The sequence below is a fragment of the Lynx rufus genome, unplaced genomic scaffold (genome assembly GCF_022079265.1).
Source record: "Lynx rufus isolate CCGP_SWC_20201006 ecotype Redwood Valley unplaced genomic scaffold, mLynRuf1.p SCAF_6, whole genome shotgun sequence".
Taxonomy (NCBI): domain Eukaryota; kingdom Metazoa; phylum Chordata; class Mammalia; order Carnivora; family Felidae; genus Lynx; species Lynx rufus.
This window is the reverse complement of record NW_025814878.1, coordinates 45,693,113-45,712,110: the sequence shown is the minus strand read 5'-3', so window position 1 is coordinate 45,712,110 and position 18,998 is coordinate 45,693,113. Positions and strand designations below refer to the sequence as shown.

The window sequence follows — 18,998 nt, the reverse complement described above, 5'->3', positions numbered from 1 at the left end:
CAAATTCTTGAAAGGTCTAGATTCAGTTGATATCCAGAAGGCCTCTAAACACCATCTTCTGGGGAAGACTCATTTATTCTTTTATTCAAGCAATCAACAAGTACGTCATGAGCACTATTTAAGAGGCACTGTGTTTGTTACTGAGGATTCAAAGTCTAGCAGTAATTTTATGTTAAAGTTAGCAGGAGAGTGAAAACTATTATATTAAAAAATAAACAAAATTTAAAAAACTCAAACTAGGCATATAAGGAAAGATATTCATTCAACTGTAAACTATATCAGGAGAGTATAACAGTTGAGGAGATGTCCTAGAGAGACAAAAGGATTTCACTTTCATTTTGCATACTTGTCTGCATTCATTTTGTTTTAATAGTGGGTACAAATTATTTTTAACAAAAAGCATATTAAAATCAATTAGTTAGAAACTGCTAAGTGTCATGAGGAAGATATAGATAAAAGAAATAAAGATTTAAAAAAAGGAGTTTCTGGAACTGTTTAAATCCAGAAAAAAATACTTTGAGGATCTCTAATATGAAAGTTCTCAGGGCCACCTTCTGTCCAAAGTCATTCAGGATTTCCTGGAAATTTCCAAATTATCGGGAATACTTTGGATTAGCAAAAAAAAAAAAAAAAAAAAGCGACTACCCGGTTTCACAGTTTGGCCCATCTAGGAAATTATCCAATTCATACTTTCTCACAGTCGTTCCCTTATTTACAAATAAAGATCAGATAGACTATATATTCAGCTTATAATTAGAGGAGGCCTCTGAAAGGACTAAAGAAAGCTGTACATTAAAAAAAAAAATTACTCTCCAATTTCTGATTCTAAGCTAATAGTGAATAACTGTATAGCTGCCTTTTGGATCTTCAAGGATGAAACTAAGATTCAAGAATTTAATTTTGTGTTTACATAATTTATGTGTTCATCACAGACAATATCAGAGACCACAGTTTAAATTATATAATGGAATAAACAAACCAAATACACCACAATCTCTTGTACCTTCCATGTCCTATGCTGTGTCATTAGGAGCTATTTTGAAGTCATTAGGGATTCTTATGCTCTGATAATATTTTGAGAAGACAATAACATAAAATCATCTCAAGCAGTTACATATACTAAACATTTTCAAATTGGATGAAACGTGAGAATAACGTTAGGCTCACGGTATAGAGAGGAAATAAGAAAAATAAGGACACCTGAATTTTATATAAAGAATATATTTCTTTATGTGAAAGGATTACTGTGTCTTGGTGCCCAAAAGAATTGCAGAGGGCATGTTTGGAAAGTCAAATGTTTTATGTAAATCTAGAAGAGTCAGAAAGATCATAGTTAATGATGAGTGTATAATAAAAGCATATAATGAGAAAGTAGTTTCAAAGAGAAGCGACTGAAGAACACAGTTTTCTTTTAAATATAAACATTCTGTATTAATATTACCTAAAGTCCAAAATTTGAGAACAGACCAATTTACAGTAGGTATCCTTTTTTACATTTAATAAAATTTTTTACATTTTTACATTTTTTACATTTGCATTTTAATAAAAGTTTACATTCAAGCAACTTCAAGAATGCAAACATACTTTAAGATCCTATGATCTTACATTTTTGGTGAAAGAATTATTTTCCTGAGTGACTGCAAACTAATGAGATAATTTGTTGAAATTTATACTACGAAAAATCCTTATCTGGACCCCCAAAGCCTCACTTGGAAGCTGCTATTAACTATTTCCAAGTACTGTCTCTCCAATTTACCTTCTTCGTCTGACCTAGTTTTTAAATATCCTTAGTTCCTTCTTATGTGTAAACTAAATTTTTCTTACTTAATAAATCAGAAAGGCCAAGCTGAATTTATCTGGTATTAAGTGAAAAAAATGATGAAACTATATAACATTTGACACATACAACATAATACTTCATGATAGTTGTAGACTTTCCTAGCTACTGCTACCTTAGACACAAATGGAAAAAAAAAAATTAACACATCAACAACATTAAATACTCTTGTAGCTTTGCATTTTAGAAGGTAGTATTTATTTTTGTAACTCTACTTAAGTATAATAAAAATAATTCACAAAGAAGCATAAATTACGTGGTGGACTATACTAAATACTCTACAATAAATGAAACAGTTATACTGACCTAATCTCTTATTTCCAATGAAATTTTAGATGAAGCACCTTACCTCATTTCTCATGATTCTCCAAAGATTTAGTGTAATTCGGCCAACAATATTTATCTCACTCATTGTTTCTGATCCATAGTCATCTCTTTCAGCTGCAAATCTGTTCTCAACTTTGTCATCTACAGAAATGAATAGACTGTATCAGGACTCACAGAAACCAAATTTCCAAGCAAATTATGCCAAATAAAATGAGAATAAAAATGAAAGAGAAAGATTAAAGATGAAACATAATTCACTATTTTGTATTAGACTTAGAGAGTGAATAATCACTATTTTGATTAATGAAACAATTTTCTTTCCTCTAAGTTATGAAAGTGGGAAGCCTATGTGGCTCAGTTGGTTGAGTTTCTGACTTGATTTTAGATCGAGTCATGATCTCATGGTTTGTGAGTTCAAGCCCCGCACTGGGCTCAACACTATCAGCAGACTCTCTTGGCAAAATCTCTCCCTCTTTGGATGTGATCTTTCCCTCTCTCTGCCCTTCCCCTGCTCATGCTCTAACAAATGAAACTTAAAAAAGACTCTAAGTTATGAAGGAATTTTGTGAAATGTAATTGAAAATTATATATTTTTAAATAATAAAAATGTGCATACACACATATTTTAAAAATAATACTTTTTACTTTAAATTTGGTTAATTTTTGGTGCCATTTTTATGAACACCTAACACTAAAGCATTCCTTTAGTATTAGGATGAATATGTTTATAGTTACACTGGTCACTTCCTGGAAAACATGGTAGAGTTTTTAACCTAAACTCTCTGAAAATCTGTTGACATCAATTAATGACATTCCTATTCAGAATGAAATTCTAACTTTGCATGGACCACTAGATGAACAGTAGAGTTCTGAGTCTAGTTTCTTAGGTGATGACTTTACCTAGAATAGAAATTAAAATGTGTTTCTCTTATATGACACTGGATATATACAAATGTTGTTAATTAGAGGATCTGGAATAATAAATATATTTACTATATGCTGAATGTCTATTATGTTCTAAGAACTTTATTGTTTCTTTTACTTTAACCTAGCCACTTTATTATGTTAGTATAATTTGCATTTTGCATTGTAGTAAATTTTACTCAGAAATGTTATATCTTGTCCCAGGTCATACAGAAACAGAACCAGTACTATAAACCAGGGTTACCTGATTCCAGAGAGACCATGTACACACATTCATCCCTCTTCTTTAATTTAAAGAGATGATGTTTACAAGTTTTTTTCATCTAACACTTACATAATGTTTACTGTGGTCTTAGGCACTATTCTAAGTACTTCACAATTGCTCTATGAGATAAGTTGTATTATCATTCTTGTTTTACAGCTGAACAAACTGAAGTATAAATAGGTTAAGTAACTTGTCTGACATCAAATAGCTAGTTAGCAGGATCACCAGGATTTGAACCTAGCTAGTCCTTCTCCAGAATCTGTGCTCTTTACTGCCTTCCTAACCATCCCCTTTCTACTGTACCATGTTGCCTCATAAAAATGGCTTCTGTGGTATTCTTAAAGGACAAGACCCTGGGGCTCCTGGCTGGCTCAGTCAGGCATGGGGCTCTTGACCTCAAGGTTGTGAGTTCAAGCCCCACATTGGGTATGGAGCCTACTTAAAAAAAAAAAATGTATACACACACACACACACGTGTATATATATGTGTATGTCATATATGTGTGTGTATATATATACATATATATGTGTGTGTGTGTGTGTATATATATATAAATAAAGGATGAGCTTTCATTCACTCTCCTGATCTTAAGTCATATACCTTACCTGTTACAGCTAATTAAACTAATATGTACACCTGAACATTCATGCTGCCTCTCCTGAATATTCAGAAACCTATCCCAAATGAATGTTGAGAAAATTGAGATATACCACACTATTCCTAGCACCCAAGGGACACAAAAGCTACAAGAAATTTATGCAGTGAAAACCTAAAATTATCTCTGCCTTTTTATTCCAAGCTTTTTGCATAGTTCAAAATATTTATGGTCTTTGAATCTTCTAGCTTCAGCCTTTCCCTTTAAAATTACTAACACTTAAGACATTGTACTGAAGTCATAACCTCTCCCAGGAGTTCTCTTGATTAGTTTTCATCAATATACCCAAAGTATATGCTGTTGTCCTAGTCAGACTTGTGACTTTAAAACCAAGTTATTAAAAATTCTACAGTTATAAGGAAAAACATAACTCTGAAAGGTGCTTTATCAACTTTAATTTTGGTATGAATGTTATTGCCTCCCTCCTTCGAACAGAATCAGACTTGTGGGAAACAGCCTTCAAAATTCATGCAAATTTTTTAGCCTGATACCCAAATAAAAATAAACAGCGTTCCAACCAAAAGCATAAAACATAGAACCAGACAAAATAAAATTATGGTACATCAACCAAAGAAATGTTGTGTGCTTCATAATGATTATGAAGACTATCTCAGAATACAGAAAAATACTCACAATAAGATACTAGATGAAAGAAGCATAATAAAAATGGGAGAAATATGTGACTAAAGTTATATAAAAGAGGCTTACATATGTATATGAAAAATGACTGAAAGAAAAGATACCAACAAATATATTAACAGCATATATAACAGCAACATGGGGGTGTTTTTTCTTTTTTCTTGATTTTTGAATTTGTCCATAATGGAGTTACGATACATCTAGAGCTTACATAATTTAGTATTAAAATCAGGCAATAGTACTTTTTAACACCTTGTCTTTATTCACTTTGTAATTTACTCTGTGGTTGAACCATAAAATATTCACAAGGCTTCGTACCTGGCACCCGAGAGATCATCTGACATAAATCAACACTTAAGGCAGCAGCCCTTTGTAAGAGGTAACCCCAGGAATGCATCTGAATTTCATATCCTAGCAGAATATCAGGATCATACCTAAAGGAATGAAAAAATTGAACAAGGACCACACATTTGAAGCTTTAATCAGAAGAATTGTTTCTTTGTGATATAAAGTGCAAAAGATAAAAATCTATTCGGTTTCTCAGATGGAGAAGGGATGGTACAATGGCACCTATACACTTTCTATATAAGAAGGAATAGATTAGAGTTTCTGATTGGAAGCTACTTTTATAAAGCAAACATAGTTTTTACTGAGACTACATATTCATTTGATATGACTTAGGAAAGAAGCTGATAGAAATTGGGATGAGAGAGGCATTACCACTGAAGTACAAGAATGAGAGAATGATTGAGACTATCATGAGGGTAGGGGCAGGGTGAAGTGTGAGGGCATGTGTGGACACATGTTTTGAAAAAGATCCCCCCAGGTCATTTTGTTGCTACTTCCCTACCCCTCTAACCTATATTGTCCTTAAACAGTTTTAATGCTGAGAAAGAAAATGAAAACATCTTCCTTTTCCCACTTAATTTTAATTAATGACTTGTTCCTTACAGGAAGTAAGGCCTTGGTAATGACAAGTTTGTCCTCTAAACTTAAGAAGAAGGTGACTCAGCTTAATGGAAGAATGAAATATTAACAGGGGTGAGATTAATGTGGGGAAGCTAAGCAACAGAAACTAGGGAAAAAAGGTGCTCACTGCAGTCACACAGTTGCACTGGTAAAACTGCACTGATAATGTGCATCCAACTCAGAAAAAGCCTCTTTGTGGCTCCTCTTAGGACTTTCATAGTGACCACCACAGAAAAATGTTTGGTTACAGTGCAAGGAAAAATAAACTTGAAGATTTACTTCAATGGAAAAAATTGTATGAGAACAAAAACTTTGAGAGCAAAAGCTATGATTATGCTCCCAATTAGAAGCTCTAAATTACAGATTATTTTCTTATTGATAAAAGCCAAAAAGCAGAGTGAAAAATCATAAAAACCTATAAATTTGGGTTTTACCTCATTGGTTATAGTCACTCTGAATTGGGGAATGTGCAGCCTGTCCATATTGTATTATTTAACACCTGAAGTATCACTCAAAGTATCCTAGTAGTAGGATCCTACTAATTTACTGATGCAAGCTATAAATGGCTACTCTGGAAGTCTCTGGTATAACAATGAATCATAAGCAGATCATGAGATCTATTTTTAGAACTGGTTTGCTAATAGTTTACCATACTTCCATAACTGCTTTCTTAAAATGATGGGGTTGAATGGCTTTAGTTTTCACTTAGTCAACGAATACAAGAATGTCACAAAAATGTCTCATTTTTAATCCTGGAGTATATTTAAATGGCTGATGTCAAAAGAATTAGGTTCAAACATTTGCAACATCATTCTTTTTATTCTTTCCATCCCTTAAAGGCCCTATCAAAATACATTCTATAATATAAATTTCAATATCTGGTAATCTGCTTGTGACCTGCTATTATACCATGGACTTACAGAATAGCTCTCAAACTTGTCAGGAGAAAAAGATAATGTATATATTATCCATGTGTTTTTCTCCATACAAATAGGGTTGAAATTTCTGAGAAAACCACTTGATCAATTTAACAGAACAGCCAAATGGACCTTTTCACCAACCTACAAAAAAGTGTTTTCTTGGAAGAAAGTGCCTCATGGCTGGCAATTCTGGAACAAAGGGCAGGGGTAATACATGAGTACGGGGAAGCAAAGGAAAATAAGGCAATAAGCAACAATGAGGCAAATATTTAATCTCAGAGATTAAAGGCTAAAAAGGTAGACTAATTCTTAAACAAAAAGTCCAGAAAGATCCTAGGGCACCCAAGAAAACAGAAGTCTCTCAACACTCTTCCTGCTCATTAGTCTTCTAACATAACATCTAATAGGTTAACATATCTTTGTTGATAGCAATTTCATCAATTCTTCAATTAAGTTAAACTCTCTTCAGGGCAGTTATCTGACAGACAAGTGCATCTTCCTGAAAACTATGCACCATCTAAATTTGAGAAATTGGGGCAGAAATACCGTATCAAGTGGCTCTAAGGATTATCAGGGATAGGAGATTTGAAGGATTCCCATACCCATATACCAGAACCCATGCAGTTGACTGCCTCAATACCAAGAACGACCAGAACAGGCATTACAATGTGGCCACAGTTGGCCTTGATCTTAAGAATGTGGAAGATTGCTGGAATGCCTACTGCATATATTTCTAAGCACAGGTACATGAAGAAGATGCCAGATGGTTACAGAGCCCTTCTTCTTCTATAAAGGCAGTTCTGACTTCTTTATCTGAATTTCCCAGATTCATAAAATATCTTATTACTGCAAGGATTATTATTCCAGTTAGCTATTTGCTATGTTGCAGCACCTAATAGAGTCGGTTAAGTACACTTATTTTCTGATGTTTTGAAAAAATATGTATATTTTTAAAAGTTGTCTATTTTATAAACTGCTACTGCTCAGAGATGACTGCTGGAAAAAAAAAAAAAACCCAGAAAACACTCAGCTTCTCTTAACTGATTAGATTTTAGTCCTTTCAATATTTTCCAGATCTATTATGTATATTTATTTTTTGACCTAGAGGCCATTTCATCTAAAGAGACTCTTAAGGCTGATAAGACAGGTCTCAACTCAAGTTCAAAACCACAAGAATTTCATTTCTTCTGTGAAAACATTTGGTGACAATAACAAAATCTTTGTGACTTGTTCTTCAATTTTGGTGACTTTTATCAACTGTACCTGGTTTCTAAAAGCTATGGAAAGAACAAGGTTGGGTAGATGGGATTAGTGGTGAAGGAAAAAATAAAACTGGAGAAAACAGAAGCAGCAGAAATATGAAAATGATTTACTTGCTTAGGCAAAAAAAAAAAAGCTGTTTCCGCAACTAGAATTTTAAATAACCCATTAACATCTGTACAGAAGAGAGATGAGGGGGTTCTAACTAGGCAGTGTCAATGGCAGGGTGGGGTGGGGGAAAGGAATAATCTTGAAACATAATTCTGAGGTTAGATAAATGTAATATATGCATGCAGGAATGAGAAAAAGGAAGAGGTCAAAGCTTATATCCAAGTTAGGAAGGCTGAGAAAAATGGAAAATTATTAATAAGTTCAAGGAAATACAGAGGAAAAAAATGACTGTGACAACACAATGGATTTGGTTTTACTTGTCTAATATAATTTCATACTACTTTTTATGTTTGCCATTTGAGGACATATAATATTAAGAATGGAAAAATACAAACAATAAAACTCTTAAAGTGTGCATCTATATTTTATTCAATTTTATATTTAGCACCTACTATTATACCTTACACTCAGAGTTAACATTTATGTACTGACCAGGCTAAGAGTTTTATGTGCATTATCTCATTTAATTTTCATATCTATTACCCATTTTACAGATGAGGAAACTAAAGCTTAGAGAGATAAGTAACTTGCTCAAGACAAAAAAACATATGCCAATGACTTGGAGCTACAGAGTATTATGCTAAGCAAAATAAGTCAGTCAGAGAAAGACAAACACTACATGATTTCACTCACATGTGGACTTTAAGAAACAAAAGCAAATGAAAAAAGGGGTGGGGGGAAGAGACAAACCAAGAAATGGACTCTTAGCTATAGAGAACTGATGATTAGTGGAAGGAAGGTGGTGGGGCAATGGGGGAAATAGGTGATGGAGACTAAAGAATGCACTTGCTGTGATGAGCAAGGGATGATGTACTGAACTATGGAATCACTATATTGTACACCTGAAACTAATATTACACCATATATTAACGAACTGGAAATTAAAATAAAAACTTAAAAAAAACCCTGTCCTTCCAGTAACATCTTCCATTCATTAAGATATATAAGTTTAAAATATAGATGCAGAAGCATATAAAATAGCCATATTCTTAAAAAAACAAACAAAACAGAGCTGGCTGACTTCAAAATCTATGTTGTTAATAGCCAAATTATGGAAAGAGCCTAAATGTCCATCAACTGATGAATAGATAAAGAAATTGTTGTTTATATACACAATGGAGTACTACATGGCAATGAGAAAGAATGAAATATGGCCCTTTGTAGCAACGTGGATGGAACTGGAGAGTGTGATGCTAAGTGAAATAAGCCATACTTAGAAAGACAGATACCATATGTTTTCACTCTTATGTGGATCCTGAGAAACTTAACAGAAATCCATGGGGGAGGAGAAGAAAAAAAAAAAAAAAAAAAAAAGAGGTTGGAGTGGGAGACAGCCAAAGCATAAGAGACTCTTAAAAACTGAGAACAAACTGAGGGTTGATGGGGGGTGGGAGGGAGAGAAGGGTGGGTGATGGGTATTGAGGAGGGCACCTTTTGGGATGAGCACTGGATGTTGTATGGAAACCAATTTGACAATAAATTTCATATATTGAAAAAAAGTAAAAAATAAATAAATAAATGTATTTGTTAATTTTCAAAAAAAAAAAAAAAAAAAAAAAACCCAAACCAAAATCTATGTTGTTAACAAAGCCTGTGTTGAGTAGGTACTCAACAAAGGGGCTGAAAGAATAAAATAATCTTTTAGGGGCCTGTTTAGAATAATTATAAAGGACATTACAGAACTGAAATGTTGCTATTTAGGCACTTAATAATCATATGATCTTCTAGTGTAAGAACCAGAAATTAGTTTTATTTTGTTTACTACATTTTTCTTAATGACTAATATAATTCATGTTATGGACATGAAGAAAGTTACTACACTTGCAAATGATTGCTAAAATTCTCAATGTTGGCAGATAAGCCTGTTGTTGGGAATATATCTAACAAGGAGTACACAAGCATACAAAGCCCAGGGACATTATTGAACATGTGCTGGCACACAAAATGGTATTGACTAAAACTCTGCATGTTCTTTTTGCTAAGCTGCTTGCAGAAATAAAAGTGTGGGCACTGAAGCATCTGACATGTTGATGACAACCTCTGTGAGAAGATAAAAGGTAGGAATGACAATGGCAAGACTCAAATGGATGGGAATCCATCCAGTCACCAGTACTACAAAGAGTAAAAATACTTTTCTCTTGTTTCCTCCCTAGAGTGGTGGGTAAGCAGTGCATTATTTTTGACGTCCTGACATTTAATTTAATTTTGTTTTGTTGAAAACATGTTCTGGTTTTCTAAATTTCAAAATGGTTTATGCTAACGCATCTGGGTGGGACTGAATCAGATATTCAGTCTGTAGGATATCATCTTGATCTTTCATGCAGAATACTGTCTCAGTTCTACAGGAAAGAGTTCAACTACAGAAAGCAAACCACAGAAAGCAAAACAGAAAGGGGTGAGTGTAACAACACGCTCAAGGAGAGCTTTTATCCAGACATAAAGATACAAAGGCTATTTTCCAGACTGCTTTAGGTATTTAAAAAGCTAAGCCTAGCAATAGGAAGAAATTTTAAGTGCCTGGAAAAGTGAAGCATTTAACAGAAGGGTCCATAGTTACCAAAAGTTATAGTCTTTAGAAAATGCAAAAGATTCACTTAATTATTTTTAAATTAAAATACTTCTGTTTTAAAAAACCCTTTTCAGGGGCGCCTGGGTGGCGCAGTCGGTTAAGCGTCCGACTTCAGCCAGGTCACGATCTCGCGGTCCGGGAGTTCGAGCCCCGCGTCAGGCTCTGGGCTGATGGCTCAGAGCCTGGAGCCTGTTTCCGATTCTGTGTCTCCCTCTCTCTCTGCCCCTCGCCCATTCATGCTCTGTCTCTCTCTGTCCCAAAAATAAATAAACGTTGAAAAAAAAAATTAAAAACAAAACAAAACAAACAAAAAAAAAACCCTTTTCATAAATTTTGACAAGATTCTACTATCAATCATCCAGGCCAACCATCAAATGATCAAAAGAGATTTTTAAGGAACTATGTATTATAAAAGAGTATGGACCACATAATCCTAGATTTACAAATAGATTGCATACTAACACTTTTTGAAAACATTGGTTTAGAACTCAGAAAACATAAAAAAAAAATGTATTGAAATGTGGCTGACTCCCAAGGTAGAAGCCTATTTAATGAATAATACAATTTAAGTTTAGTACAGTTCCCCATTATTTCACTACCATAGAAAAATCACACTAAAATCCAACTGGGAAAGCCAGAGTTGCTAAACCAATATTTCTTCTTCCATCTTGAGAACCGAATATTGTTTTGCCGTCCCTAGTCTGCTGGAAATGGTGATGGATGGTGATGAGAGGTAAGGGCAAAATTTTTCCAAGGATAATTTTACTTTTAAGGGCCACAGGAAGAAATTCTCTTCTTCTTTCCTACCTTTGCCCATGTTATTAATCAAGAGCAAGAAAGGACCCTCTGAACAAAAGCTGGAAAAATCAGAAAATACAAAACAATACCTTTTTATTATATTTGCAATTTCTTGAAAAAGTGCCTTCTCATCAGGTGCATAGGTAACTTCTAGTCCTGTAATTCCAGATCTAATCAGTAATGGGGTCTGATACCTGATATCTAAAAAATAAGCAAAATGTTTATTACACACATTGTGTAAGTAATATAAACCCTAAATTTTGAGTGAAATTATACTACTGAAATACTTTAAATTAAGAGAGCATTCCCCAGGGGTGCCTGAGTGGTTCAGTTGGTTAAGTGTCCAACTCTTGACTTCGGCTCAGGTCATGATCTCATGGTTCATGAGCTACAGCCCTTCCTTGGGCTCTGTGCTGACAGCATGGAGCCTGTTTGGAATTCTCTCTTTCCCTCTCTCTCTCTGCCCCTTCCCACATGGAGTCTCCCTCAAAATAAACATTAAAAAAAAAAAAGAGCATTCCCCAAAGTAAATACATAATTTAAGTCTATTTCTTAAAAACTTTCCTAAAGTTTTTCTAGTTTAATATGCAACTGAAAATTCAAATTTCATTCCGTTATTTTCCTGAAAAGTCTACAGTCACCAAATTCCTCAAGTAATAATGTGTCACCTCAAAAAATTTCATTACTTTGTTTCTGTCTTTACTCTTCCCATAGGAAGAGCTTTGTTTAGTAGAGAATATTTTATTTACTTTTCTAAATGTTTACTTTTGAGAGAGAGAGTGTGTGCACACACGCATGCAAGTGGAGGAAGAGCAGAGGGAGAGGGGGGCAGAGGATCTGATTTGAACTCTGTGCTTACAGTAGAGCCCAATGGGGGGCTCAAATTCATGAACAACACGATCATTGTCTGAGCCAAAGTCAGATGCCTAACCCACTGAGCCACCCAGGTGCCCCTAGTAGAGAATATTTTAATCAATGGTATGCTGGTAACTGTTTATAACTACCTCCTAAGGAAAAAAAAAAAAAAAAAAAAAAAAGACCTGCTTTGTAGTGCTTGCCTTTTTCCACAAAAGACTCCTCTCCATGCTGATCTCAAACTACCAGTGTGACACCAACTAGTTCAAAGAATTCATAAAAATTTAGTAACTGGATTGTGAGCTGGTACAAGTCAGCTCAAGCACACCATTGATTAAACTGTAAATTCCTACATGGTTTTGTTCGGTGCTAAGACTTCCTTCTCAGCTGACTGAATTCATGTATTATTATTCAAAACTGCAGAAGGACACTTGATATTTTATAAAATGCCTTTATATGGTATACTATATGAAGAACATCTAAGCCAAAAACATACATATGAACAAAATTGGAATACATCTTAAAAGTCTCTTTTAATCCATTAATTGACACTAATAACTTCTTAAAAGCAAAGAGAAACTCTGTATTAGCAGCAAAATACCAGCAATGTATACATAAGGAAGACTGTTCACCCAACCTACAGATTATCATTTTAATTCAGTATTAGCAATTAATATACTATAAAACAATACTTAGAACAATATAAAAGGAGTTCCTTATACTTGCTTGGCTTAGATCTCCAGCACAGAAATTGCCCCATTAAAAGGTTCATCCTAGGGTGGGTAGGTACAAAATTAATAAAAATGAACAAATACCTTGGCTGGAGACAGGCTTGTCTTTATCAATCACTATTACACCTGTGAGTTCTGTTTTGTCTGTATCTGGTAGTGGAGTGTCAGATGAAATGCAGTAAAACAGAGCACAGATTGGGTCAAATTCAGGATCTGGTTCTAAGTCTCGTCTAGTTCGAGCATGTAACTCCACGCTGATTAGGGTAAGATTTTGTATCTATAAAAGGAAATAAAAATTAGGATTTTAGATTATTTTTTGGGACATGCTGAAAGAAATGTTTCACAAAGATTCCAAGGAAATATGTGTAAAATTGAAAAAAAAAAAAAACCATAAAGGACACAGCCACAGTTTAATATTCCACAGATTAAGGATTTTCACTAAGATTAGATTAAATTAATTCATGTTTTTATTCTAGAAAAACTGCTTATGCTATAATTTCTCAGTGACAATACATACTTAAAACTATTTCTTTAAAATACATGCAAGTGCCTCTCAATTTTTTCATTCCTGTTTGAGAAAGAGAATGACTAGTCCAAGTGGTTGTTTATTTGAATCAAAGTCTGCTACTTTTTACTTTCTACCCAGTTAACTATGGTTTCACCTATAGTTTAAAAAGAGAGATGTGGGGCGCCTGGGTGGCGCAGTCGGCTAAGCGTCCGACTTCAGCCAGGTCACGATCTCGCGGTCCGTGAGTTCGAGCCCCGCGTCAGGCTCTGGGCTGATGGCTCAGAGCCTGGAGCCTGTTTCCGATTCTGTGTCTCCCTCTCTCTCTGCCCCTCCCCCGTTCATGCTCTGTCTCTCTCTGTCCCAAAAATAAATAAACGTTGAAAAAAAAATTAAAAAAAAAAAAAAAAAGAGAGATGTATTTTAGTTTGAAGCTCCTATTAATTCTCTACTACTTCAATTTACTTCTGTATGTACTAGGCAAGTTTTTTTTATAATAGTTTTTCTTTAAAAAATATCATAAGAATATTATGGCGTCAACTACAACAATAGCTAGATTTCTGCCCATACACACTTTCTCTTTGGCAAAAATGCAAAAAAAGGTAGTATTTTGCTTTTTATACCTACTTTCCTATGTTAATAAAAAATAAAACGATTTAACTGTAATTGAGTAGAAATTCTGGGTAAAAAAAAAAACAACTTAAGTTAGATTCATGATTACGGCCGGAATTATAACCATCACTGTACCAGTAGTACCTGGCAATAGAAAAACAGTAGACTACTGTTACAATATTGGTAATTATTGAAGTCATATAGATTTAATGAACGATTTGTATTTTGTACTTATTTTGCATGCCAGCTGTTGAAGAAATGTAATCAATATAAGGCTCTCACTAGTGATGTGAGTAGAATTTAGTAAACTTCTTTGGAGGACAATTTAGAAGTTATCTATCAAAATTAAAAATAGACGTACCCTTTGATCTAGCAATTTTATTCCTGAGAATATATCCTGCAGATATAATCATACATGTAGCCAAAATTTATGTATGAGGATGTGCATTAAAAATTATGATATTTCTAATATTTCATAAGTCATAAAAGACTAAAAACATAAATGTCTATCAGTTGAGGACTGGTTACATAAATTATGTGACATCCCATGAAGACTACATACAATGGAATACTCTTTAACCTTTAAAATTTTCAAAAGAATTAGCCAGATCTGGATGTTTTAGTACAAAAAGATCACCATAACACATTGAAAAGTGGAACCAGTGAGTGTAGTATGTGTATATGTATGTAAAAAATGTTAAAGCACATGCATAGGAAATTTCTGCAAAGAGACATAACAACACAGAACTACTTCTACTGCCTTTGGGGAAGGAGACTACTTAGTCTGAGGTAGGAGGGCTACTTAGTCTGAGGCAGGAGGGAAGCTTAATTTTCATTGTAAATCTTTTGGTCCTGATTGAATTTTTTTTACCATATACATGTAATGTTGTGTGTATTCGTTAGTAAATTTGTAGTTAAGTACTTTTTAAACTATAAAGAACATTAACTATGCACATAGAAAGCATAAAGAATAATAAAACAAATATCCACAAATCTACCACTTTCCTTATACATTGCTGTTTCTCTAAGTTTATTTTTGAGAGACAGGGATAGAGAGAATTCCAAGCAGACTCCGAGCTGTCAGCGGAGAGCCCGACACGGGGCTTGAACCTGTGTCGTACCCTGTGTCGCGCTCTGCACTGACAGCTTGGAGTCTGCTTGGATCCTCTCTTTCCCTCTCTCTTTATCCCTCTCCCACTTGCTCTCTCAAAATAAATAAAAATAAACGTAAAAAAAAATTATTTAAGGGGCGCCTGGGTGGCTCAGTTGGTTAAGTGTCTGACGTCCGCCTAGGTCATGATCTTGCAATTTGTGAGTTCGAGCTCCCATCGGGCTCTGTGCTGACAGCTCAGAGCCTGGAGCCTGCTTTGGATTCTGTGTCTCCCTCTCTCTCTGCCCCTCCTCTGCTCATGCTCTGTCTCTCTTTGTCTCTCAGAAATAAATAAATGTCAAAAAAAAATTTTTTTTTACTTAAAAAAAATCTAACCAATAAAATGGGGAGCTAAGGGAAAGAACTACTTTTAAATATATATATAAACCTAAAGAGCATATATTTTTAACACAAAGCACGTATTAATTTAGTAAGTAAAAAAATGTAACTGGAAAACCTTTCCCTAACTCAAACAAAACAAAACCAAAAAACTGGTTTAGTTAGAAAAGGATGAACATGTGCAAAGACTATGGAGAAGACTGAAGACAATTTCAGGTCAAAAGATTTGTGGAGGTTTATTTATTTAGTAGGTCAAACTTCACATTAAAATTTTGCCCTTTCGGGGCGCCTGGGTGGCTCAGTCGGTTAAGCGGCCGACTTCAGCTCAGGTCACGATCTCGCGGTCCGTGAGTTCGAGCCCCGCGTCCGGCTCTGGGCTGACAGCTCAGAGCCTGGAGCCTGTTTCAGATTCTGTGTTTCCCTCTCTCTGACCCTCCCCCGTTCATGCTCTGTCTCTCTCTGTCTCAAAAATAAATAAACGTTAAAAAAAAAATTTTTTTTTAAAATAAAAAAAAATAAATAAAATTTTGCCCTTTCTACTCTTTGATATAAAATGCACTGATCTTAGGGGCATTTTCTTTATAAGCAAATATATGAAATGAAGAGATGGGGGAGAGATTTACTGAGTATGACTAAGAAAGAGGTAGGGGACAAAGGTGGATGAGGATTATACCCCTTCTCTTCTACCCTGAGTATTTATATGCAGAAGAGAGAGAAGTTAGTGTAGCATAATGGGACACAGAAGAAAAAGTGCTGAGGGCACAATTTCCTAGAAAAAGGACAGCATACACAGTGCAGATTTTTTATGGTTCATTCCCTATTTGACCACCAGGTGGCTGTTTGTAGTATGCCTTGAGGCCTTCTTAGGGAAGAAGCTGTGAGCAACCTGCCAGTCCTCCCAAGTGATTTTAACTTCAAGAGGGCCCATGATTCTGAGATGAGGTTATGTAGAAATAAAGAGCATAAGAAGAAGATTAAGTTTTTCAAATAAATAAAGGATAATCAAATGTAACAAGTATTTGCTAAGGTCTATTAAATTTGCATTAATAAAAGATTTTTTTATCATGGTATTTTATTTTTCTAATTTTGGGTGTATTCTTCATTAAGACATGTATTCCTGAGTTTATTACTTAGTTTATCTTGGCTACAGAGAATAGTACAGGGCCAAGCAGGTAAAATTCAGGAACTAAATGAAATGCTGTTGAATGGAAAAATGTACAAACAATTAGGCAATTAGACTATGTTCTAATCTACTTCTAGAAAAGTACAAATCTTAGTTCAAATTTAGGATAAAAATGAGGACAATATTTGAATATTTCTTTTAGTTTATGCTCATCCTTAGAACAGTTTAAGACAGAATTGACTTGAGAACAAAAACACAAAAAATAAATTGAATTCTGTGCTCTAAAGAGGACAAGGACCTAAAACAACTGTTCAATGGAAATATCATGGGGGTGCCTGGGTGGCTCAGTTGATTAAGTATATGACTCTTGGTCTCAACTCAGGTCATGATCTCATGGTTTGTGAGATCCAGCCCTGTGTCTCCTTGGGATTCTCTCTTCCCCTCTCTCTGCCCCTCCCCTGCTCCCCCTCATGTGCACTCTCTCTCTTTCAAAATAAATAAACTGAAAAAAAAGTGTAACATGAAAGTCACATATAATTTAAAATTTTCTAGTAGTTACATTTAAAAAAGTAAAAATAGGTTAATTTAAAAATATTTTCATTCAATACATCTAAAATATCATCCTTTCAACATGTGTAATTAATATAAAAATTACTAATGAATATTTTACATCCTTTCTTCCTGTTTAAAGTCTTCAAAATCAGTGTGCATTTTACATTTATAGCACATTTCAATGTGGGTGCGAAATTTCTGCATGGAAATAAATACTTGACCTGTATTTAGATATCATAAAATTTACAGTTGAAAAAGTAGTTTTAAAAACCTAAGTTGTTCCACACATACTTAAAAGTTTTCTAGTAAACGAGTCAAGTATCAGTTTTAAATCTAAATTATTTAAATAAAATATAGAATTCACTTCCTAGATGGATAAGGTAAATTTTAAATTCTCAATAGGCACATTGCTAGTGGTGGCCAGCACAGGTATAAACAATGAAAATATACTCTAATTTCCACTTTACTGCCAGTCAGATATGTGTTCTGAGTTGTGTTTTCTTTAATACAGATAAATTTACAGTGATCCATTCACACATATTCTCTACTCCATCCTGTGACCAACATACATTCTTACAAAATAGCTTCCTACTCTTTGGCATATGGTCTGTGCTGTGAAGGGAACTGGGTTATAGAGAGATTATGTGAACAAATGAATTGTAGCAAATGAATTAGCAAGCACTAATCCACTGAACCAACCAAACAGAAAATACTAGTAAATATCTCATTTAGGATATAACATCCTAATATAACAATCCCAGAATAATATAGAGATTTTCTAATAGTTATAAAAGCTTTTCCAATTTTAGCTTCTATAACCTGAATTTCAGCTATAAGATTTGTGAAAATTGTGAAACCACAAAGCAGTCTAACTGATGGCTACTTTAAAAGTTTGTCTATTTTATATAGATACATAAATAATAACAAAATGAAGATTAACAGGAACAGAATTCAATGTATTCCTCCCTCAGTAAGAAATTCCCATACTTGTTCTATAAAATAAAACATGAGAGTTAAACAGTGGATGTGTCCTTACTGTTGCAGTTTTACCTCATGTAAAGCTTTTGCCTCCTGTAAGTTTTGTACGCTGACTTTGAAACCATAAGAATTGTTTAAAGATGGTCCATCAATCTGAGAAGTTTCTTTCTTTGGGGTATTTACTGCTGCAAATTGATTCTATCAAAGAAAAAACACACACATAGCCAGAAAAAAGATAAATGAGCAATCTTTTTTTTTTTTTTAATCAATTATTTCTACCTAGATAATCTGCTTTAAGTGTTTGGTAAAATAATACATGATAAACTAGTATCACCTCTTTAGGCCCAAGAAGAAACAAAGTATTTTATTAACATTCTTTTCATGCTAGGAATTCAAGATAGCAGAACTGGATATATGTAGAAATATCTGATACAATCTGTAAGCAAACCATATGTTGATCTTTGAGTTTTCAAACCCCAAATAACGAAACTAATAGTCTTGTTGGAGAGTTGACATTACACCACATGGACATTGATCTTGACCAAATTCTGGGAAGTATGGCAAACAAGCAGGCAATATATTTGCAACTAATTTTGGCTAAAGTTTATAAAAGATTTGAAATTCTGGGTTTGTATTTTACCCAAATACAACATGTGTCTGAAAGATGAATGAAAATATATATAATCTTGAAGGGTTTAGAAAAAATAGAATCTATTTTTTAAAATATTTTCTGATTTCCAAATCCATTAACCATTTCCCCCAAGTGTTGATTTATGTCCACAACACATTTGCATTTATTTTTTGACATAGCTTGTAAT

General features: G+C 34.1%; 1 protein-coding gene across 1 annotated transcript in view; it reads right to left on the bottom strand.

The window, feature by feature from the left end:
* The window catches only part of REV3L (REV3 like, DNA directed polymerase zeta catalytic subunit), a 175,918-nt gene that overhangs the window by 46,952 nt on the left and 109,968 nt on the right, over positions 1-18,998 (bottom strand). The window contains exons 16-20 of the mRNA XM_047101371.1: positions 18,253-18,378; positions 13,006-13,198; positions 11,425-11,536; positions 4,967-5,082; positions 2,187-2,305 (exon numbers count right to left, since the gene is read on the bottom strand). Coding sequence (XP_046957327.1) covers positions 2,187-2,305; positions 4,967-5,082; positions 11,425-11,536; positions 13,006-13,198; positions 18,253-18,378 — 666 coding nt within the window. The remainder of the gene's footprint in view (positions 1-2,186; positions 2,306-4,966; positions 5,083-11,424; positions 11,537-13,005; positions 13,199-18,252; positions 18,379-18,998) is intronic.